The sequence below is a fragment of the Blennius ocellaris genome, assembly GCF_963422515.1.
Source record: "Blennius ocellaris genome assembly, chromosome: 13".
Taxonomy (NCBI): domain Eukaryota; kingdom Metazoa; phylum Chordata; class Actinopteri; order Blenniiformes; family Blenniidae; genus Blennius; species Blennius ocellaris.
In genome coordinates, this window is record NC_137662.1 from 16,352,464 (window position 1) to 16,376,791 (window position 24,328).

At 41.5% G+C, this 24,328-nt stretch overlaps 1 protein-coding gene across 1 annotated transcript; it reads left to right on the plus strand.

Moving 5' to 3' along the window:
• Positions 1–2,701: 2,701 nt before the first annotated feature.
• On the plus strand, positions 2,702–24,040 carry stox1 (storkhead box 1; the record flags this gene model as incomplete). Its single annotated transcript, XM_080507427.1, has 4 exons — positions 2,702–3,032; positions 20,138–20,290; positions 20,638–23,290; positions 23,741–24,040. 4 exons carry the CDS (start codon positions 2,702–2,704, stop codon positions 23,892–23,894), a joined length of 3,291 nt encoding a protein of 1,096 aa, XP_080363553.1. The 3' UTR covers positions 23,895–24,040.
• Between the last annotated feature and the right edge of the window lie 288 nt (positions 24,041–24,328).

Sequence of the window (24,328 nt, forward strand, 5' to 3'; positions counted from 1 at the left end):
CTTTCATCATGGCTCCATCTTTTCATTTTTACTTTTTAAAACGTCTTTCCTCCTAAAATTAATTTCCTGAATGATGAATGATGAAAAAATGACATATTTTGAAGAGAAACCTACTTGTGTAGTGACCAGCCTGCTGTGTGTTGTTAGTCCTGGTCATCAAATCTGAAAGTTTACTTCCACAATTACTCAGTCTGACAAATACCTTGATTTTTTAGAAATAAAGATAAAAACCTAAATATACCAAACATTTGAAACCCTTTCAGTTTTCCTCTGACCTTCTTTTGTTTGTAAATTGCTCTGCCTCTTGATGGATTGTTGTCTGTGGAGGAGTGTGAAACCGCTGGAAGGGCTGATAAATCAAAGCTTGTAAAAGTCAAACATTCTGCTGCTTATCACTGTGAGGAATATCTCTGATTGAGATGGAAATAGTTGCAACTTCTTCCATTAAATTCTTCCCCAAAAATGAACCTGATGTTTTTGTGTATCTTTGTAAACTCCCTGTTAAATTCCTCCGGAATGTCAATACATTTTTGTGGGTTTGCAGAAAGTTTAACCTGTAATAAAAGCAGGTCTGTGAGCTCCTGGTGTTTATTATCAAAAGGTGTCTGTCCTAATAAACAAGTGAAATTTGTAATCCCTCTGCAAGTTTACTCTTCTCCCCACAAAACCTTCCTCTGGTAGCTTGAGACGCCCCACACATAAGTCTTCCTGTGTAGGCTGTCGGTGATGTATTCTTTTCATGTATAGAGGAAGCGTAATATCCTGTTCCTGTTTGAGCTCTTATACCACACTGAGGCAGACTGGCCCCCGGCCTATCAGGGACCCGAGCGCTCCTGAAACCAAAGCCACAAACCCTCGGAGACTGTGATATATGAGGTGTGGGTCTGTCTGTGCTTCAGACTTGGCCCGTTACAGCAGTCAGTAAAAAGTGGGTCTAATGGGTTCCTTCTTTTGAGAGCACAGGAGGGTATGGTTCTCATTTCAGTGGCGAATGTGGTGCCTGTGGCTGAGGCTCACTCTTTTTTTCAAGCGGCATTTTCATTGTCGTGAAATGCAATAAGTCAACTTTCTGTTGTGAGAGCACTAACTATGGAAACTCCTTTATGTTATGAGAGAAACGTTCACCACAGACTAGTGGCTTCTGGCAGCAGCGGTTAATGATGAATGTGTGGCAGTAAGTTATCATGAGGATGGAAATGAACAAATTGTACATGAAAGAGCTTCAAAACATGGCGGAGCCACAACATTTTAACCACGGGTGGTGGACCTCAGATATAATGTCAAGTGAGGATAAAATTCAAGTTTAGAAGATGTTTTTGGAGATTCTTCTTCTTCGTCTTCTTCTTCTTTTATAAAATGAGACAGGATTGTGTGAGCACTCTGTTGTTAGCAGGATGGAAGTAATAAATGACCTTCGATGAAAGGTTTTCATGGCATATCCGAAAATATAAAATATTACTTTGTTTGTGTTTGAAGCACTCGCCATCTTTAATACATTGGCGTCAGTAGGGCAAGTGTCATAAATGGTAAAATACATGCTAAATCCCCCCTTAGTCACAAGTTACAATACATTTTTCAAAAAACGTATACAAGGTCAAAATCTTATAGGGAAATGAGCGCAAGTAACATAAAGCCATTTTATTGATGCTCGTTGGTGCAACTTAATTGAAGGCCTTCAACATAAATGTTGTCCTCACACAATCTAGTTTGGGTGCAAAACTCACTGCGTTGGCAGTAAGGTGGCTTTCCTGCTGCATTTGTGGTCTGCATTGTATAATGTCTGTTACTCTAAAACAATGTAATACCATGTGAATAAAAGAGAAACAATACGTAATTCAACTTGGCAGATTAAATAGGACTACTCCTTTGTAATTTATATTCTTTAATATGTCATTCTGTGGCCCTAGACCCTCTGGTTGGCTGGTTTTGGCCCCTGGACCTTGCGTTTTCACACTACTGCAGTTGACAGAACAAGGCAGCTTTATTTGTAGGCTTACAGCATATTTATGCAACAATTCAGAATGCTTTACATATAACATTGCTGAGAGGGGAAAAGGGAAACATACAAACAAAAGACATTAAGCGAACAACAGAAAAAGACAAGACATAAAAGCAATGTTTAAAAAAGCAGTACGATAAAACATATATAAAAAAGTACAAGAGTTACAGATACAGTGCAACATAAAAGAACTACTGTCTTTATTCTAAGATATTAGAGTCCCCCCCCCAAACCCCTCCCCACACCCCCATTAATTCTGCTCAGGAACACAGTTTAACTTTAATCCCCTTGTAGGATTTCATGTGCAGACAATGAAGTGAGTTTTTTCGCACGTCGCGTCGGGTTATTGTGATTTAATGCGTGAATAGGAATCTCACATGACACGCACCTGTGAGCAGTCAGTCAGTGGGAGGTCCACCTGTGTGTCCAAGCAGCAGCAGCAGCAGCAGAGGCAGGCCGAGGAGTTCTCCTCCTCTCCGCCACCGTCACTCGTTTCCCTGCAAGTGGAGAGAAAAGAAAGAAAGCAAGCAGCCGGACGTCCTGCGCGCTCCGGATCGCTCCACCGCTCGACCCCCAGACGCGCACCCGGAGGAGCGCGTCTTCAGCCGTTTTAGATGGGAGTCCCCGTTTTTTTAACAAGTGCATTCTCACATCGTGCATGATCCGTCCCCTCTAAAAGAGCCGCTCAAGGAGGTCAGAGAAATGTCTCACCAGCAGCGGCACGTCCAGCTCTCCGCCGCTTCGCTCGCTGTGGTCTTCGGCCCGGACGACGAGAGTTTACGCGCCTGCGGAGGGAAATTCAACGCGAACGCCACGAGCGGCCAGGAGGTTTTTGCGGACTTCAAAGCGCAGAATCTGCGCAGTTTCTGGAATAGGAGGCTCGTCAAAGCCGTGGCTGAGGTGTACTTCCAGGGATGGATGGAAAACTTGGTGCTTTTCATTCATGGCAACGCAAACAACTTGGAGGTGCTGAGAGAAGCGTGGATGCGCAGAGCGCTGAGGTCACCGAAAGGGTTTATCATCAAGGCTGTCGGTATGTAAACATAATCAGACATATTTCAAGGTATTATTATTATTATCATCATCTTGTGGTGTTGATGAAACACACACGACAGAGAGTCTGCATTTGACGGGGTTCTGATTTCAGACATCAAATCAGTGGAAAGCAACTATGCAGTCATTTAGGAGAACAATTTGTTTTCATTAAGTGAACACTAAAGTCACATGATGAGCCACATTTAGTTTGAGTGGAATTCTCTTTACAGAATGTGGTAATGTCAAAAGGTGCAGATATTTATATGAGTATGATGTTCCCTTGCAGTTATCAGCTTTGAAAACATTTCTTTTCTTGAATTTTGCAAACCATCCGTATATCAAACTCGTTCATCCAGTAAAGGCTGAACAGGCTCTCTCTCTCTCTCTCTCTCTCTCTCTCTCTCTCTCTCTCTCTCTCTCTCTCTCTCTCTCTCTCTCTATATATATATATATATATATATATATATATATATATATATATATATATAATATGCTTTCACATCTTCATACCTGGAAGGATATTTGGAAGAGAAACTGCTATAATTGTTGTCAAGTAAACTAGAAAATGACTGTCTTCACGAGTTCCAACCCATTGTCATCACTGTAAAACCCACATTTACTTTGATTGCCTTTGTTGTATAGGACTTCGTCTCTTTGTAATCGACTATGATTACCAGTCTATGCTAACAAAGCTCCATGTAATCACATCTAATTGCTCTCCTTCTCTGACTGTGATGTAAAGCAGGCCTGAAACAATGGAAATTGATACCTTTTGTTTAGCTTACTCCAGCATGATCTCATGGACTGTAAATGTCTGAGTGCACTCGACACTAAATCAAATTTTGTATGGACTTCAGACTGAGTGAAAACTGATTTTTGGGGCCACAATAAAAAAAAAAAAAAGGTAAAATGTATAAGATACCAAGGTCTAAATGGTATGTTTTGCAAGTCTTGGAGCACCGGGTTCTTTTTTGGTTGTTCAAACAGTCTCAGAGCAACACACTCGTCCACTCAAGGTTTCTGTTTGGTGCCTCGCCTCTGTTTGACAGTCTGTCTTTCCAGCGCTGTGTTTTGTCTGGATGTGCGCCTCGCCGCTGTCTACCTGCTACGACTTGGTGTTGGTCCATCAGATTTCCCAGACTGTGCGGTGCACAGACAAGTAAATGGAGGAATGTGGCGCGGAGGACGAGACCACACAGAGGGAGACCCCGGGAGGGCGTGGATTGACAGAGGGTACTGGGGGGGAGCGAGGAGGAGGAGGAGGAGGAGGAGGAGGAGGCTGACACGCCATCCTGCTGTGAGACAGTTCCTGACCCTAAGCTTCCTTGCAGCATACCAACAAATACCATATGGGCCAAAGGTGATGTTGAGGTTATTATTATGCACAGTGCTGGCCTGAAGGTGAACACAGACATGCATGAGCTCACGGTGGGTTGGGAAGCAGGCGTCAGTGTCTCTACAGTCCCTCTTTCCATGTTTGAGCTTCACACCAGCATCTTGTAAGCAAACACGTCCTGTGTGCGGACACGATGCTTATGTCCCCTCCTTTACAAATCCTTCACCTCACTCCGCAGCAATTTGTATGGAAATCAGTGCTGGCATGCTGTCAAGGGCTGGTTTACTGCCTTCTCGCTGAGAATCGGTCAGCACTGAATCACCGGGCGACTGCCTGCAGACTTCAGGCATTTCTCTGTTACCCAGGATTAATGTCCCCCCCCATTTCATGGTCAGTGAGGGACTGTGGAAGTCAGACTTCTAGATTGATATCAGACTTGGACTCAAGGCCTTGACATTGTCCTGGTATGAAATATGTCAGCTTGAGAACAGAAATTTTATGAGTTGTGGGCTCCGGTGAATTTCAAACAGCTTTATTTCCTTTCTCAGGTCAGAACAAGGTTGAGACGTGGCTTTATTGCCGTGAGGAGGTTTAAAAGAAAGTGGAGGAGCTAATGTAGATGTACTCAACTTTAAAATGGAGAGAGACGTGCAATAAGCGGACTAACAAAGTTAAAAAAACAACAGTCAAAGGCTTTTTAATAATTTGATCCAGTTCCTCATTGCTCTTGTCTGCTTGTCAGCTGTGCCACAGTGTAGACACACTGATATGTGAGGCCATCAGTCTTGTCTCTGAAGGGAGATATGTTGCAAAGGAGGTGGGGAGAGTTGACTGAGGAAGGGGGTTGTGATGAAGTTTTTTTTTCTGGGAGAAACAGACACAGTGAGGAGTTCGTATGAACAGACTCAGCTGTTGTCATTGTGGGATTGGGCCCCACCGGTCCTGAGCCTGACCGCTACAGAAATACATGTCCACGAGTTGTTTCTTGTGCTTCTTCTTTCACCATCTCTTCATCTAAGTGTTTTTCATTAGTTGTTCCCACCAGCCACCAGCAGGAGTTGAGTTGACGTCCATCATTGTGCTGTAAATAATCACACGTTTAAAGTAACATTGGTATGTGCTACACTTCTCATGATAATCAGTGTATGTTGTCATTCAAGACTCCTCAAATATCAATAAGGTTGTTGTTTTTGTTTGGTTTTACTTTTATTTCTATTATGAAGATTAACTTTGGACCACTTCTGGCGGTCATTTCTGGTTCTTTTTGCCAAACACACAGAATATAATTGCGATAAAAACAACAACACAGAATCCCAGTGTCTGCATGGCACATATTCACACACATAATCTACTTGTATCATTTAGCTATGCTTGGTCCAAGTTTACTAAATTAATCCAATGGAAATGATCAACCTCTTGTATTATATTGCATTTGTGGAGATTTTGGTCACGCTAACATTGCCTTGTTACCCATGACTATGATTGATTCAGAACAATTCAAAATCTTATGTCAGGAGAATTTCCTTGTAAAAAATTTCAAGGAGAGAGAATACACAGGGATCACACTGAGAGCGATTTGAAATTTTTTTTAAGACAATTTTATTACATTATTCTTGCAAGAAGAGACACACAACTTTTGCATGATTATCCAGGACTTTGTCTAAATATGAAGTCAGACAGACAATAGTTTTGAGTCTGCATTGAAGGCCACCAAAAGTAGCACAGAGGTTCCAAAAGGGCTGACACAGGTCATCCTTGAACACAGACTGCAAATAACACATCATTCTTTACGAGACTAAACAAGATTTCCGATAACATCCTATCACGACGATAAAACAGAACTATTTATGGGGGTGAACTTTTTCTTTATCAGAAACTCAATGTCATACCGAAGTAATTTTCCCCAAAATACAATAGAACAAACTTTATCATAACAATTCTTTGATCAGATTTTTTACTCGCCATTACGGAACATGTTTGTCCGTCTTATCATCAGCCTTCACAATAAGCTGCCATTTTTAGCTTCTTACCAGCGAGCTTCTCCAGTTCTTTGAAACTGGACTCTTCATAATGACTGTTCGCCGGCTCTGCATTATTTAGAGCGGCAATGTAGTCACTGCGGCGGTGTGAGTGTGGCTCCTTGAGCTGAAACATTTATATGGAGACAGCTTGTGGTGTAATGAGGTGTCCCGTGGCCATGATACAATCAACCTCTGTAAAGTGTCCTCGTCCTCGCTTTCATAGAAAACGGCCCTCTGGTCACTGCCTGCTTCACTGTGTGCGATTCTGGGGCACGGCGGTGCTGACTTCTTCAAGCCAAGTTTCTGTTATAAATGGTACGTTTCATTTACCTTGCCATACCATGAGGTGGCGAGGCATTCCTGAAATGCTTCATTTACTCTTGAGATCATTTCCTGCACAGCCCAGCGAGCTTCATTTCTGCCTTTTACTTTTTTACTTGAAAGAGTTGCGTTTTCACACAAAGGGGGTGTCTCCTTTCATGAGGGTGTTTTGTCAAACTCTCAAAGCGCTCCACTAATGGTCGTAACTCTTCCAGATGTTGCCTTATTAACCACGACACCATTGCAGGGTCTTGCCCAGTTGAAAAGGCCCACCCTGTCCTAACTAAGCAGCCCAGGTCAGAGGTTATAACCTTCCTACTAACAAGCCACCTTCACATCAATTAGCTCCAGAGCAGCACTTTTAATGGGCAAACAGTGAAAGATACTTCAATACAGTATCCAGGTGTTCCTCCCTCACTGGGTGGTTCTACTTATGTTTACAGCAGCAGCAGGTTTTGGTCTTAAGGTGGCTTTGGTTATGTTTGCATGCGTTTATTCAATACTGTTTTAGCTGTTTACCATCGGTGAATTGTTTAATTAGAAGGTTTAGAATCGAAAGCTCCACAGTACAAAGGTATTTCTGAAGCATGATCAAAACAGAGGAGGGGTTTTAAACATGGCTGAATACGCAGGGCCCGTTGTCGTGTTTTTAATATGTCTCACAAGTGTCATTACATTATTAAACAGAAGAACTTCCATAAGCCTATTTCCATAAACAATAAACAATAATTATATTCAATGTTTTCATATTCCAGCATTTTGCATTCAGCAGCTCAGCTTCATTTCCATGTTTTTCATGGACATCATTTTTTAAAAATTTCTAATACAAGACAGTATCGCTCTCAGGGGAATGTTTGTGTGAGATTAGTTACAATTATTGTCTAAGGTCCCCACATGAATTATAGGTTAATTGTAGTGCGGTTTCCTTGAGACTAATAGTATTGCATTTAAGCTGTCAGGCAAAATATGCGGCGCTGTTTTTCAAGCTCTGCATCATGGCGTGATGGTGTGTTTTAACAACACAAGAAAACTTATTGAAGTGTAACTGTACACTGTTTAGTCGGTACTTAGCAGTGTGGATGCTGCTGTGTCTGGCGTTTGCGTTGGTTTGAGGGTTCAAAGTAGACCTAACTTAATTTCTATCTATAAATAAACGTTTGGGGCGGGATGTAACGTAATGGAAAGAAAAAAGAGCCTCAGTGATTTATGTGGTGCTCAAGGTTTCAAATTGCTCCTCAAATTGCGTTGTCGTTATAAGATAATTGGTCTGCAGCATCACTCCGATTATCTTTTGCTATTGCTCGTGCCAAGGTCGTGGCTCTGTGTTTATCTATGGTTCTCGCAATTTCCTCGGCAGAAAAAGTACAATCCATATATTATGAAACCGTGGCCTTTTCATTCTCTGCTGTGACCCTTCACACACGCGAAAGATGGCGCATGTGCGTGCAAGCTTCTCGGCAAGCTGTTTGTCAACCGTGTCTTCTCCTATTGAGCAGGAAACGCTCTCCCGGCATGAATCAGGCGTATCGACCCAAACACTGATTTCACCCTGTGTGTCGGTGTGGACCAGAGCCAACAATAACAGTTGAGGAGGTTCTGCCTGATCCCTCAGCTTACACACCCTGTCAGCGGCCGTTTGGGCTTCCCACATGGGACTTATCTTCAGAGGACTCAGACAAATGGGCTGACACAAAAATCAGGCGATATTGCATTAAATATGGTATTACTATGACTCTCTTGTTTCCTGACGGGATGTTTTCTTTACTTCATTGATCGTTGATGAATGAAATGGTATGCTAACTGATTCTTCAATAACAAAGTATATTATTGTTATTCAAAAGTGAAAAATAATTCTGAAAACCACAGTGGAGCTGCACACGGAGTGGTCGTAGGGTATTAAAAACCATAGATCATATGGTGGATACTTGGGAGTTCAGCTCTAAATATAGGGATAATAAACACAGGACTCTGCTGCACCTTGAGCTTAGTTAAACCAGAGGAAATGGGTTTCATCTGCTACCAATGACTGCTATCACTCTTGATGAATGGTTTTGGATCCGCTGGAAACGCTCGGAGACGGTCATAAGCTTTGGCGGCAGCGTGTCAGGATGTCTGCATCTTTGACTGCTCGGTGCCCTTATCTTAGCTACGTTTTGAGAGTAATAGGGGGACATTCACACATCATTCAGTGTCATCACTGAAATGATGAAAAAGCATAATTTAAGTACTGATAACGCAATTCCAATTATGAATAAGGCTGAGCCTGCAAATGAGCCCTGTGGAGCACCTTTTTCTCACACAAGAAAAACACTTTTTTTCAATAATTTTTCACTCTGAGGTTGTGAAAGAAACCCCAGATTCCAAGCCACGAATGAATCAGCTGCTCGTTAAAAAAAAAAAAAAAAAGAGCCTAATTGAGTATTTTTAGACACTTCATCATAAATCAGTGGCTCGGTTGGCACTTTGATGCACAGCCAGATGAAGGAGATATAAAGTGAGAGCACATGGAGTTAGAAATGTTGAGCTGACACTCAGGAGCTCTTATGACTGCAGAACTAAAAGCATTGAATAGCTCCCTTGGGGTAATTCACACCATTCACACATCAAGCCATTGTGAAAACTCTGTATATACTGTATATATTGTCCTGGTTATACACTATACATAAAGTGGTTATGTGTTAATAACACTAAGCTAGATTGCAGAGATCAGAATAACTGACAGAACTTTGTTAAGTATATTTCCACCACTTACAAATAGACAACATAAGCAACTACTGTGCTCTCCTGTGACTTAACATGTATATTATAGGCATTGAACTGGGATGCTGATTTGTTGGACTTACGATTTGCAGTCCTGCTTTTGCATTCCTGGGTGATGAAGCACATTTGCGTTGAGAAGGAAGCCAATCAGTCCGTTCAGAAGACATCTGGTTAAAGATTTGTCTGTTTTTCTTGTCAGGAATAAAACAGATGTGGACTCACTGGATCTTTAATCTTAATAAGATTTTATCTTTTTATCAGACCCTGGAGCATAGAAGCAGTTACAGCAAGACCCAATAGTAATTTGTACATTATTTTGTCTGTCCAGCCTTTCGCATTTCCCAGAAAAGCTTTTTTTTTTTACAGTGTACATATATTTCTAAAAGCTTTCTAAAGTTGACCCATAGGATTGTAAGTCATAATTTGTAAGCAACTAATAATGCTTACTATAACTCCACTGGTTGCTTCGGAGGCTCGGTACGAACCTGTGACTGAAATATTGAACACATCAGATCGGGGCCGGAGTGACCCACATGGAAAGAACCTATATGAGGATATATGCACATATATGAAACCTATATGCAGCATATATGCACATATATGACAATATATATGCTGTATATATGCACATATATGCACATATATGACAATATATATGCTGCATATATGCACATAAATGCTGCATATATGCACATATATGACCATATATATGCTGCATATATGCACATATATGCACATATATGCTGCATATATGCACATAAATGCTGCATATATGCACATATATGACCATATATATGCTGCATATATGCACATATATGCTGCATATATGCACATAAATGCTGCATATATGCACATATATGACAATATATGGGCTGCATATATGCACATATATGACCATATATATGCTCCATATATGCACATATATGACAATATATGCTGCATATATGACCATATATGTGCTGCATATATGCACATATATGCACATATATGACAATATATATGCTGCATATGTGCACATATATGCACATATATGCTGCATATATGCACATATATGACAATATATATGACAATATATATGCTGCATATATGGAAAGTCCCACATGGACAGAACCTATATAAACATATATGTTTTAATATAGGTTTTGATATAGGTTTTGAATATATGTGACATATATAAAATTGGCCATTTTCCTATATTTTATGCACATATATGGACCTATATGCACAGATAGGTACATATTTTTATATATATATATATATATAGCTCAGGTGGCAAGGCAATGGACTGGTGCACGGGAGACCCTGGTTCGATTCCTGCTAGGGTCACTGAGCAAATAACAGCATCCAGTGTGGGCCCACATGGAAAGAACCTATATAAAGGTTAGGATATATGTGGCATATATAAAATTGGCCATTTTCCTATATTTTATGTGCATACATGGGCACATATAGGTGTGCATATATGGGCACATATATGGGAACATATAGGTGTGCATATATGGGCGCATATATGGGCGCATATATGGGCACATATAGGTTTGCATATATTGGAACATATAGGTGTGCGTATATGCGCATATAGGTTTGGAATATATGTGACATATATAAAATTGGCTGTTTTCCTATATGTTATATACATATATGTGTGCATACATGCGCACATATATGTACATATATGTATATAACATATAGGAAAACGGCCAATTTTATATATGTCACATATATGCCAAACCTATATCAAAACCTATATTAAAACATATATGTTTATATAGGTTCTTTCCATGTGGGGAAGCTGAGCTGATCTTGTTACTCAGAAGATGTATATTACAGGGATCTTACCACAAATGCCAAAACATGAAGATGGCGATGAAAGAACAAAGCGAAGGTACTGTGGCACAGAACTGGCTCTGGCTCTGGCTGCAGGGTAATGTCCATGCTCATGAAAGCAGATGAGAAGCAGAACTCTTTGGGTGTTGTCCATTAACTCGGAGGAGGGTTGATGGATGCCTAAACCCCAAAGGTGGTAGAATAATACATAGACTTTGGGCTGCTTTTTTGTTTTTGTTTTTTTTACTATAAAACACAGTTGTGTCTTTCCTCATGTTATTGTTGCTCCTCTGTTGCACATCTGGTCAGGTGTATTTTGTACTTCAGTAGAGATTGATTGCACACTAGTTGAGTTCCAGGTGATTTTTATGAGCTGGATTACTTTTCAAACTGTTCCTGTTGTGAATCAGATGGTAAAAGTATTATTTTAATGGCATTACAGCACCAGGGACTTGTAACCAAGATCTATGTGAGCGGTGAGGGTTTAAACCCGCTCAACGTCAGATGGTGAAGCCGAGTCTCAGCCTATTATTGCTTTCTTGCAAACATACATTAAATGTCAGGGGGCTGTTTGGTAAAACCGAGTCTCGAGGCTGTGGCTGGAATATAGATACCCACAGTGCAGTTGTGCTGCTGTTTCTACTTTATCTTTGGCTTTGTATTGAATGTGGCAGGTCGCTGCCACAGCAGAGGGTCTCCATGGTGACGTGGGTCAACAAAAACCCGACATGGCTCAGGGGTTTAGCTCATAAAACCTTTTTCCTCCTGGAGTTTTTTGACTTTTTGTCCTATCTGTCCAAACTTTTAGACATTTAAAAGAATGTTCAGCGGTCAACGTTGCTGTGTTAATCTACCAACAACCTCTAAAGCATTGACTGCAAAGACAACACAATACTAATTTAACTTTTTGTTTTCCCCACTCCCACCTCGACACCTCGCTTAATATTTAAACGTCTGAGATGTTGAACTGCCATTAGGGTCAGATTGAACATTGACCGAATGCTTAAAGTTTGGAACGAATCCCGACTTTCATTGTAGGGAAGGCTGAGAAAGAAAGACAGTCTTTTAGCCTTTACCTTTCAGCAAAATATATTAAAATACGACAGTAGCAAAGTTTACCTGAATAATTTGCATGTTCAGCAATTATGAAGTAGTCTGAGTACAGCAATTAGCGTTTATTGGAAACATTTTGAGGTTTTTGTGTATGCTTTGAGTGGAGTGTGTGCTGCCAGACGTGGAGAGATTTTGTTGCTGGGATATTTTAACCGTGATTGCTTTCTGAAGGCATCTTTTCACTCGGTTTATTGAGCCTGTTCGCAGCAACGCCCACATTTGTGTGTTCTGCAGGGAGTGAAAGACAAACTCGTAAAGCACTTCTAAAATGTGTGATACACACACACACACACACACACACACACACACATAGGAAAAGGAAGAGGAAGGTGGAGTCACAGAGGCCTGCTGGTTCAAAATACCCAAAACAAAGGGAAGTGGTCTGAGGGCCAAGGGGGGAGTTAAAACATAAATTACTGCTGGCATCTCATCCCATTATATTAAATCTGACTGTATAAATGTTTGACATTGTCTCACCAGCGACTTAACGCAGCTCATGCAAGTCTCGTCTGCAGATTCACTCAAGCGTGCTCTTTGCAAGGTCCTGGTTTCGGGAGACAGGGAGGGACTTTGCAGTTTAGGCTGGCCTCAAATTCATGCGGAATGCTCTGCAGTGTGTTCCTAATTAGGGGGAGAGAAGATTAGCCTGTTTGCTTACTGGGGCTTGGCAGATAAGACGATAGCAGGATGAGATAAGATAAAGGGCCTCCAGCCTGGCCATGGAGGAAGAGATTTTTGCAACAACCAAAAAAAAAGCTTAACTTACTTGCATGATGGTAAAAGGTCAAGAATGAATTCACATTGTTTTAATTGTTTTGGTATTTTGTGTGCACACATGTATAGATGTGTACTAGTTTGCGTTAATTAAGATTAAAGTATACACAAAGCAGATGAAGAGCTTTAACAAGGCCCAATGCTCTGAAATCCATTGAGCCAAATGCTTTCTCCAACATGCTGAAGTTTTAGGAGGTTCATTGTTCCATGTTTGCGTCTCCTCTTTAGTGAGCGTGTGCGGCAACAGCATAAAGTACAAAGCACAGTGAAGCTCAAAGCAATGGGTATTTGAGAGTGTGGAATTGCAGTTATTTGGTCATAAAGCTACTGAACAAACTGCTAACTTTCTTTTTCTTTTCTTTTTTTATAAGTCAAACCATATAATATGGTTGAATATACTGTGGAACAATTTGAATGCTTTTTTTCTGTACTTAAGTAATGTTTAAAGGTGACTTTGTTTTAACTTGTTTTCCTTCATGTTTCAAGACGTATCTAGTTTAGATGGTCGTTTCCAAAGTTATACACCAATGGTGAGAGACTCCACACAGGCTGCTTTCTGCCACTTGAGCAGGGACCCCTTAATGCATGAACAGGGTGAGCTGGGGTCACCAAGCTGCTATCTTTGGGATGGGAAAATATCTCGCTTGACCAGCGGAGCCCCTTTAAATTTTGTGAGTCATCGCTCAACTCAAACTCCACACTGATTTCTAACTAAATGAATGAGACAATAACACATCATTAAATAATCTCTCTGTGTATCCAAAGTGTATAAAATAATTTAGTATTCATAAATGACAATGATGGAGAGAAGATGCCTCCTGAAAGTGACATCTGTGATAGAGAGAAGTCGGAGCAACATGGCTGAAAATAAACCAGAACAACACCGATGACAAAGCAGATGCAGGGCAGCAGAAGACATTCGTCATACATAGATTACCATGGAGAGAAATGTTTGAAGTTGTTGTACAACAGGAGCTGCTAGAAATGTCCTCCTCATGTGTCACTTTTACTTTCAAAGCTTGTATTCTTTAGTTGAGTATAAATGTAAGTCTACTTTCTGCGTCGTTGTTATGCTTCTGCTACTTCGGCTGGTCACCAAAAATATCCCTCTAATGGCGGCACTAGAGGAAAGGTCAGAGGGTTCACGTATCGTCTGCAGATTGTTAAGATATTTCTCTCTGGACCCAACCAGGGTTGTGGTTTAAAGTTGGTGTTATAATCAGCACTTAAAAGTTCAATGATTAGAGTGTTTATGTTTCCAGGAGTCCCACTTCACTGTGTCACAGTTTAGATTAGTATGAGTTCTTCCATGTTTAGTTTTTTTTTCTCATTAGGAGCTGGTTCCAGTCATACAAACTAAATGAGGATCAATACGGGGTTGTGCTTGTTACAAACATATTGTTGTATTTGAAACACATGGTACATAAAATGAAATATGTTTAAGACTTCTCTAAGTTGCCTTTATCGAAGGTCAACAAGTGCCTAAAAAAGAATAAAAAAAAAGAATAAAATAAATCTTAATGAAGCACTTAAACCAAAGAACAAGCTGTAAAAACAGTACTCTTCTTCTTACAATATTTGCATCTTCCCATCATTCACTTGAGTTGAATTACTTGAGACCGATTCTGCATTAATGCAGCTTATAGAGGCTTCTGCAGTATGCATGGCTGCTCTCGTCTCGGAGACTAAAGCTAATGCAATCATATTTGAAATGGAACTCAGGCGGTTCTGTGGCCTGCAAAACAACCATGTGAATACATGTGGCATTGATCAGTGCAGCCAAAAGGATCTCATCGGGGACAGAGCGGAGAGGTTTTCCGTCAATCATCGCTGTGATGTGAACAGTCAGCTGCAGGCTCTTTATCCCCCAGGCAGCATTCGATTCTCACATGGATACTTTATGACATGGGAAGAAAGGCAGAAAACACATTGTGAGCTTGGTCACTTATGTTATTTTAGTATAAACTACTAAAATAACAGGTCTGACTTGTTATATAAAAAAAGACAATGGCCTTTGTAGTTGAAAGCTTTCCCATTCAAATCAGTGGATTGGTCATGTGTGTAAAGTTTTCTGTGTCATAGATCCACATCTGGCATCTGAAGCAAACAGTTACTACCATAACCACACTGGGAGAAAACAACAGCTCTGCCTCGCTGTTAACTCCCAGCTTGTTCTCCAGTTCTGGCTGTCTCACGGCACTCACCTCTCGTCAAACTACAACTCCCTCAAACACATCGCCCGTTTGTCTGTCCAGAAGATGAATGAAGATCGGTGGAGACGAGACAGAATATGTGTGTGAATGAAAGGGAGGCAGCAGGAAAGGAGCGGCTGTAAGGAGAGGGAATAAAGATGGATGAGTTCAAGTACCTGGTGTCAACCATTCAGGTTATAAAAGAGTGAGAGGAGGGAGTGCAGGCAGGATGGAGATGCGTGTCAGCGAGAGGAAAAGCGAGGGTTCATAGTACGGCGGTAAGGCCTGCTATGGCGTTTTGTTTGGAGGCGGTGGTGAAGTTTGAAAGACAGGAGGCTGAGCTGGAGGCGGCAGAGATGAAAATGCAAAAGATCGGAAGGGCAGCTGAGGTTGAGCAGTTTAGGGAGCCAGCTTGAGATGTTTTGGACATGTCCTGAAGAGAGATAGTGGACGTATTAGAGATACGATGTCGAAGATGCAGCTGCCTGGCAGGAGTAGAAGAAGAAGACGATCTTGAAGAGATTTATAGTTGTAGTGAAGGAGGACATTGAGAAATAACAGTAGAGGAAGCAGGACAGAGGGTGAGTTGTCAGAAGTGAAACATGATACAAGTGGATCTGTAACTTATACAATGACCAAAACACTTCAACTCCTTACTGAAGGTGAAGATTCATGGCATAAATATAAATGTCATATTGTCAGGTTTTGGTTATTGAAACATTGTAAATAGAAAGTTTCCAAAACTGTCCAACAGTGTTAGACTGGAGAGAAATAGAGCCTATCCTATAGCTAACATTTATCTAAAGGCAGGTAATAACCTGGATTGATCACCTATCCAGCACAGGTCTTGCACTCATGAACACATAAACACTCAACCTTCCTTCATATTTGGCTGCCTGACCAATAAGGGTTGGAGTTAGAGCCCTAATCCCATGCATGTCAGACGTTTTTTCCTTTTGCTTTATATAATAAAAAAAAACAAAAAACATTCATCAACAGTATTCACACACATTATTTATTGGCATAGCGCTTTAATGAGTTGTACTGAACTCCTGCTCTTTTTAAGTTGCAGTGACATAAGTCGAGCCCTGAGCTGCTGTTTTCCTCCTAATGTCTTTGTGGCACAGAGTTCGGTTGCCATGGCACCAAGCTGGTATTCATGCTGTGTATGACAAAGGGTGTAATGTCGATGGCTCGGTCTTAGATTACATGAACACAGAGATCCAATCTCCCTGGAGAGGAGATGGTTACAACAGTGAACCTCCCTGACGGTCACGCCTGCTAATGTTAAGCTCAATAAACACTGATCCTTATTTGGCCTTATTCTTCTATGTCATCTACTTTTTCTCACACATAAACGGCTGCAGGTGCTTTGTGTCTCATCCCACACCTATATTGTTGGTGTTTGTTCATCATGTCTGACAGGATATCCTACCATCAAATGGGACAGGGCCGACACACGTGTGCCGAAGACATTAATGATCTGCTTTCTGCTCCTCTGACCCCATCACATCCACACTGACTTTTGGCTGCTGTGTTTCTGAGTAGTTGCCATGTGGACAGACGACCAAACATTCCTACGGGATGCAAACAACAATGCAAAGCTAAGTCAGCAGCACTAATTCACGGCCCAGGGAGGCCATTATGGAGATATCTGCTGAGAGGTTTAGTCAGCTTAATGTCTTAACAAGAAAGAAAGCTTCTTCTCTCTCTGAAACTATCTTTTAGGACCAATTTTACAAATGACCTCTGTCCAGGAATGTTTTCAATGTTATGGAGCTCAGTGAGCAGACTGTTGGGTATTCTGACTTTGACACACTGATGATATTTTCAATTTAACAAGATATTTCAACAAGCATTATTTGCAAGTAGTGGCACAATGTAAGTGTTATATTTTTGTACTACCTTTGTAGTTGTTGTTTCCACTTGGAACATTTTCAAGTTATTATACCAGTATAGGTTACTGAAATGAAGCTCAACCTTTTTTTTCTCTAGTCTGACTTCTGACTGAACTGTTTACTGTTTTAAGTATTGTAATAGCACATTACTGCTACTCAACCTTTTAATTAATTATTGCCATAAAGGACAGTTGTCTTTCAGTCCTGCTCATGAAGTATTGAAGTTATCTCAAACTAATGACTCAGTAGCTTATTTTTACTGAAAACTCACATCTGGAGGAGGAGCACCTCTGCAACATGAATGATGTAAGAGATATCAACATCAGCCGACGTTCACAGCAGCAACCTGTGATTAACTTTAGGACCGTTGAATAAATGTGTGATTATCCCCATTAGACCGATTTGATGCTTTTGTTCTATTGTTCTATGTTGTCTTTAGTTCATAAATCTTTAGATACCTGACAGCATCCAGATTATAGAGCATGATGTAAGAAGTGAATTAATTGACCCACACTGAACTTACAGCTCAGTGCTAATTTGTCCTACCAGTGTTTATTTTCAGTTTGTAGTAGCAAGTAAAATAAGTCAATCACTTTCAATAACTGTTATAATAACTGTCAACACTGCTGCTTATAGACACATAGTGTTGATGTAAAACTTAACAATCAAAACAAGATATTTAATCTACCAATGTGAAACATTTGTGTATCAAGGAGTGTTGTCTGTTTTTTTTTTTTATTCATATTTATTCTTGCAGCAACAAAACCATGGTTTGGACTAATTACTTTTTTCTTATCAAGCACAATTTCTCTGTGGACTTGCTCGTATCTCTTGGCTTGTGCTCTGAGCACATGTGTGTTCTGTCATGCTTGACCATGGCAGCTATGTGATTAGTTGTTTATTTTACCCGTTCTGGAAATAAGTGGTTCAAGTGTGAGGGTTGTAAATGTTTAGTTTACATCAAGTCTGTGTTTGGCAGTGTTTTCACTGAATGTCCTGGGGATGATGGGAGAATCGCTCAGGCGATCACACATGTTGAACATAAGACTCAACTCACACATTCATGTACAAAGCGATGCCGTCAATTTGGTTAGAGTTTTCAAATCTTCCAAAAAAAAAAAGGAAAAAAGAATTCTGTCAATAAAAACAAGCTGTAGTGGTGTAGCTGTGTTTAATTAAGTGTGTGTGGGTGGCAATTTTACTCTAAAGTAAGATCCAAGTTGCATTTTGGGATAGATCATGTTTTATAGCCAAACTTGTAATTAGGAGTCTGATGTTATGTTGCTCATTAGCTAAAACCAATTTGCTAGTCTCGTGGTTAAGGTTACCACTGTGACCTTGTCTCTGTCATTCACCAGGCGAGACTTAGATCAGAGTTTCCTTTAGCTAATAAGATATAAACTGCATGGTACTACGAGTGAAAGCCTGCATGGCGATGCAGTGATTACTACTCTCGCCTCATAGAGAGAATGTGCTTGTTTGGGTTTTTCTCAAGTTTCTCCTCCCAAAGTTCAAAGACATGCATTTTAGGCTAAATGCTGAATCTAAACTCCAAGTGAGTGTGTGATTGTCTGTCTCGATGACTTGCAGAAGACACATTAAAAATAAATATTGAATCTTCAGACCAACGCAGTCAAATTATTCCACTGTACATACTCTTATTTGTCCTAGTTACACATAAAACAAACCATCAAGTATTTTCTGAAACTTCAAAAACTTAACTTCATACAGAAACTACACTGCATGAAAGTAACTAAACATATTGGATTTTGCCCTTCTAAGAAAGAATCCAGAAAGGGTTTGGCGCCATAATTCCAAGGGGATACAAATTTGATATTTCTATGTGGCGGAAGTGATTTTCAGAAAATATGCTACCTTTATTTTACAAATATAGATTGAACTATAGAAGCCAGCTATTGCTTTGCTGTAGCTTCACCATATAGGTACACATGGCTCTGTTTGATTAATCTACCTGCAGTTGTACAAAAATAATGCATTGATATGATCTAAGACATTTGTGTCCCCAAGTGCTCTTCGTATTTATACTCTCAAGAAGCCCACATTCAGTACGTTTGGAAGTGAAGTCTTTATGATGCCTTGATCTTTACTCTCTTCTTGCTTTACCCTTTTCTCGGCACAAAAATATCTCCACTTGCCTGAAGGAACATAACCAAAGCATGTTGCTTCAATTAGGTTTCCTTCTTGAGTGAAACTCATGCTGATTATTTCTGAAAGTGAAAAGAAATGTTTTCTGAAATGCCTGCGGGCTTTAAAGGCAGCGCAGTTTTATGATGTGAAGGCTCTGTGGCTCCTGTTTAATAGGCTCTCTCAGTTTGTTTGCATGTGGAGGACGGTCAGTTCACAGAGTCACGCTGATCAGTAGAATGATGTGGAGCACACATATACATTTCATAAGATTCTACAGAGATACATGTCTCCACCAGTGTTTCTGCCTTTTTTTCTCAGCCTCTCCCACTTTCAGAAATGTGTTTATCTAAGCAAAGCCCCGAGACATGCAGGGCTGTGTGATATTGGGCGGATGGGGGGGTGGGTGGGTATATATGATCTGCCCAGCAGGCAGACCTGTGGTCATTTCTGTGGGGGTAATGGAATTCTGTGGTCTGTCCCAGGACTGATGCAGTTTCAAAAGCAGTCGGGCATGGTTCATATAACTCACATAAATAGACCACCATGGTCATGATTTAAAGGGTGGTTAGCACAGGAATGTCAACTGCAGTACTTTGAGATGTTTGCACTGCCAACATCAGTCAGGAGAGAGACCTCTCTGTCCCAGGTGTGTTTATACCTCCTCCCATTGGCCAACCTGTTTCACCCAATCTTTTTCTCCATGTGTTTTTCAGGTGACCTCTCTCCGGTGCAGATGTCTCCTGTCCCTCAGTCCCAGTTCATCCCCTTGGCAGAGGTGTTGTGTTCAGTCATCTCAGATATGAATTCTTCTCAAATCACTGTCAACCAGGAAGCACTTATCAATTACATGAGCAAGGCCCATCCAGGTAAACCATAAGGCATTGCTTTGGCTTGCTTGTTACAGAGAAATAACATGAAACATTTGGCAAATATGCTCGCTTTTTGACTGAAAGTTTGACGTGAAGATGCTCAGCTCTCATCTGTCTTTGTATTATGCTTTAGCAAAAATACGTGGAAACAGAGAAAAACAACTGACTTGACTAAAATACTGTGAAATGTTGCCTTTATTTCACTTATTAACACTATCTCATTTGTTCCCACAGTGACAAATAATCATTTTCAGTTTTATGAGAGCTATTATGGCAGACTACAACAGCTTCAATAGAATTGTGTGTTACATCTTTCAACTCTATTTACTTTTTCTATCTTTCAGGGATAACAATCCCAACTCAGGACATCCTCTACAATGCCCTCGGCACACTGATCAAAGAGCGTAAGATTTACCACACAGGCGAAGGGTACTTCATCGTTACGCCTCAGACCTATTTCATCACCAATAATATGGTCCGAGAAAAGAGCTGGTGGACTGGTTCGGTAGATGACCCGCCTTTGCCTCCTCCCATTACCTACCTACTGAGCAATGATGTCTGCGTTGAGACGAATCAGACAATCCCAGTTGCCCACTGCATGTCCTGCAGCTGCTTTGGCCCTCTCCAAATGTCCACCAACATGGCCTCCGCGACTGTAACCACCACCGTCCCTCCTTCCACTGTCCCAGATCAGCACTCTCTCACTGTGTCTGTCAGTGAATGCACAGGAAAGAGCCTGAAGTGGCCCCGACCATTAGACCACAAACCCACATTTCAGCATCAATCCACCTCCACTGCCGCAGACTGTCAGGCAAGTGAGATCAGCAAGACTACAGGCACCACTAACGCAATAGGGCGGAAGGAAAAAGACAAACCCGGAAGGAAATTTGGTCTGAATTTGTTCAGGAGGAATGGAGTCAAAAAAGAAAAGCCAAAGAAAGAATATGCAACATTTTCGGGCCAGTTCCCCCCAGAGGAGTGGCCAGTTAGAGACGAAGACGACTTGAACAACTTACCCCGTGATCTTGAGCATGCTATCATCAAACGCATCAACCCTGAACTGACCGTAGACAACCTGACACGACACACGGTCCTAATGAAGAAGTTAGAGGAGAGAAAAGAGAGGGCAACGGACAAAGTGTTGGACGTTGCTCTGAATAAAGATGATAAGGGAGTTGACAAGGGAATGTCTACTGAGTTACTAGCATTTTCAAAACCAAGGCATCATCATTCATCTAAAGCAGGGGGAGGAAAAAGATCCACACAGAAGGCTTCTCGCAGCAAAAGGAAGGCGCACTCATCCAGAGAGAAGCAGAGGGACAGGGAGAAGGACGGGGTTAAGAGTAAGGCTCCAATCTGTGCAGACACTTATCTCGACGGGGAGGATTTGATCCCCACTCGGCTCAAAGTGGATATCCCTGTTGATGGACCAGATCAAGTAAAAGATGTCGGACCTGTTGAGGAAAAATGTCTTTATAAGAAACGCATAGAAAACCCTTTCCAGGTCCATCCAATCAAAGAAGCTGAGACCACAACTCTCACCGCCAGAGAACACAGGAGACGAGAGGTGAAAGAGGATAAGCCTCTTGGGCCAAGCAAGAAGGAACGCTCGACTCACCGCTCCAAGTCATGGGACCCACATCGGACCAAAACGATTGCAACAGATGGAGAGACTGCAGTGAAGTTTCCACCATGTGGAAGTGGCTATGACTGTGTTCATGAGAGGGACTTTGCCATTGATGACCTTCCACCAGATGTAAAGCCCAATAGAGAGCTGCCTCTGGATTACAGCTCAGCCTACCCTCAGAGCAGCACTCTCCGGATAGACGACAAAGTCCGACATCAGAGAAGGGGAAATGGCAAGGAGAGCTGGGAGCGAGACGGGCCTTTTCAGGATGCGCAAAAGTACGGCAAAGTGCCACACCATGGTAGTCAGAATAAAATGGATGATGGTAGTAACATGCAGCAATACTCCAATGCTAATGCAGCTCTCCCTTCCCAACTCTATGAGTCTGCCATGAACCAGCCACATGAAGCCAATCTGCCCCAGCTCAAGCTGTCGTCACAACAGAAACATTCTCTCAGGCTCTCCAACACACAAAGGGATGACAATCAGAGACCTGATGAGCTCTATGGAACAGCAGCCATGCAGGGGCAGCTGGAGGTAAAATCCATTGCTCTCAATAATAGAGGGCAGAGTGACATGAGCCAGGGAGAAATGATGGAACTGATATCCGATAGCACTACTTTGAAAAGAGACGCTGACGGCTTTACAGAGGATGACTACAGACTTTATCAGACAGCAGCCGAGCAAGAGGATGATGATGCCTGCAGCTCCTTGTGTCTCAATGATGAGATTATTGATGCTCCGGAATATGTCGGCCAACAGTTGGACTATCAGATCCATCAATCAGATCTGCAATTTCAGGGACCTCTTAGTCATTATTACAAATCAAGTTTTAACCAGCCACAAGTCACCTTAATCGAAGATGTCGCAACCGGCACTGCGAATAATCTAGTTCCCCCTCCAACCCAGAGGAAAATGTCCATCAGCACCATGAAATCAGAAGACACAAGCTGGAGAGTCCATCGGCACCATCAGAGGACTAAATCACCAGGCAGCCAATGTGAATCAAGCCCAAGACCAGGTGCGCTGATGGAGGAGGACAGACTTCCGGAGGGAAACTTCGATTTGGGCTCCTCAGATGTGTGTGAAGCTGCAGACAGCAGCATCTTCGATTACTGCCAGACCAGTGAGGTGGAGTCGGACACTGAAACTGTCCGCAAGTCGGCTGACGAGGGTGACGGCGAGTCCGCTCACTGGGCGGCCGAGGTGGAAGTAGTGCAAGAGAAGGAGATTGATGAAAAGAAGGCTCCTCAGACCCGTAGGGTTGTTTTGAACATGCCCAGTGTCAGCAGAGGGGCAGAGGCGGGGGAGTCGGCAGAAATGGGAGAGAACCAAAGCATCACGGGGGATAGTGGGATAGATTCTCCACGGTGAGTTCTACATTATTGTTTTCCTTTTCAAATGTTCTCACTTTGCAGCCAAAAGTGTCCTTATCATTACCTCTGTGAACCCATACCTGAATGTTTTCCCCTTACGTGTCTGGAGGGGCTTTGGGCAAAATAAACACAGTACCGACATTAGTTAACCTACAGGTTACGTGTCTGTGGTTGGCCTTAGTCCCATGTTGGCTTTTTTTTTTTTTTTAATCTTTTAAGGTAAATTGCAATAAAGCTGAACAAACACTTTGTTACCAATGATAGCGCCCAGTGTTTGGACAGAAGGCAGTCATTTCTGATAATTATGTATAATTGCTGTGCAGCACTTAAATGCTTATAATCAAAGAGGAAGAAAAGACTTGGTCTCTGACACTGAACTCACTGTGCAGTCCTGGTCTGTAGGTAGAAAAATGTCAACTCACGTGATGCATTTTGCCCCGACAGGACCCGAGTGAGTCTGGCCTCCAGCAACACCGTCATTCTTGAAGGTCTGAAGAGAAGAGGATTTCTACAAAACTTGGAGAAACTGCATTCTAAGAGCAGCGCCATTCGCCCGCAGAGTTCACTGCTGCAGCTGACGCCCGTCATGAATGTATAAATATTCTCACGTCTCGTCACACAGATCAGCATGGAAAGGCTGAAATCAGGTGCTTAAATCTCCAACTGTCACAGTCGCCATTATCTTCAAGAATTAAAGTTAACGCTGTGTTTCATCCTCGTTCTAATACTGACTGATGCATCGATGTACAGCTGTACAAATTGTATATTTTTCTCTTGTAAATCATTTCAAAATGAATATACCACATTTTATCCATTCATAGACTATTATTGTGTGTTGAATGTTTGACATTTTTATATGATAAAATTGTACAGGAGTCTGTTTTTACATACCTCACATGGATGAAATTTTCATAACAGTAATAACATCTCAATTTCTTTTTTTTCTTTCTTTTCTGTAGCAGATATCGCAAATAAAACTTTGTGTACTAATCAAAGTCTTTATTTTCTTTCAGCAACAGCAGAACTAGTAGA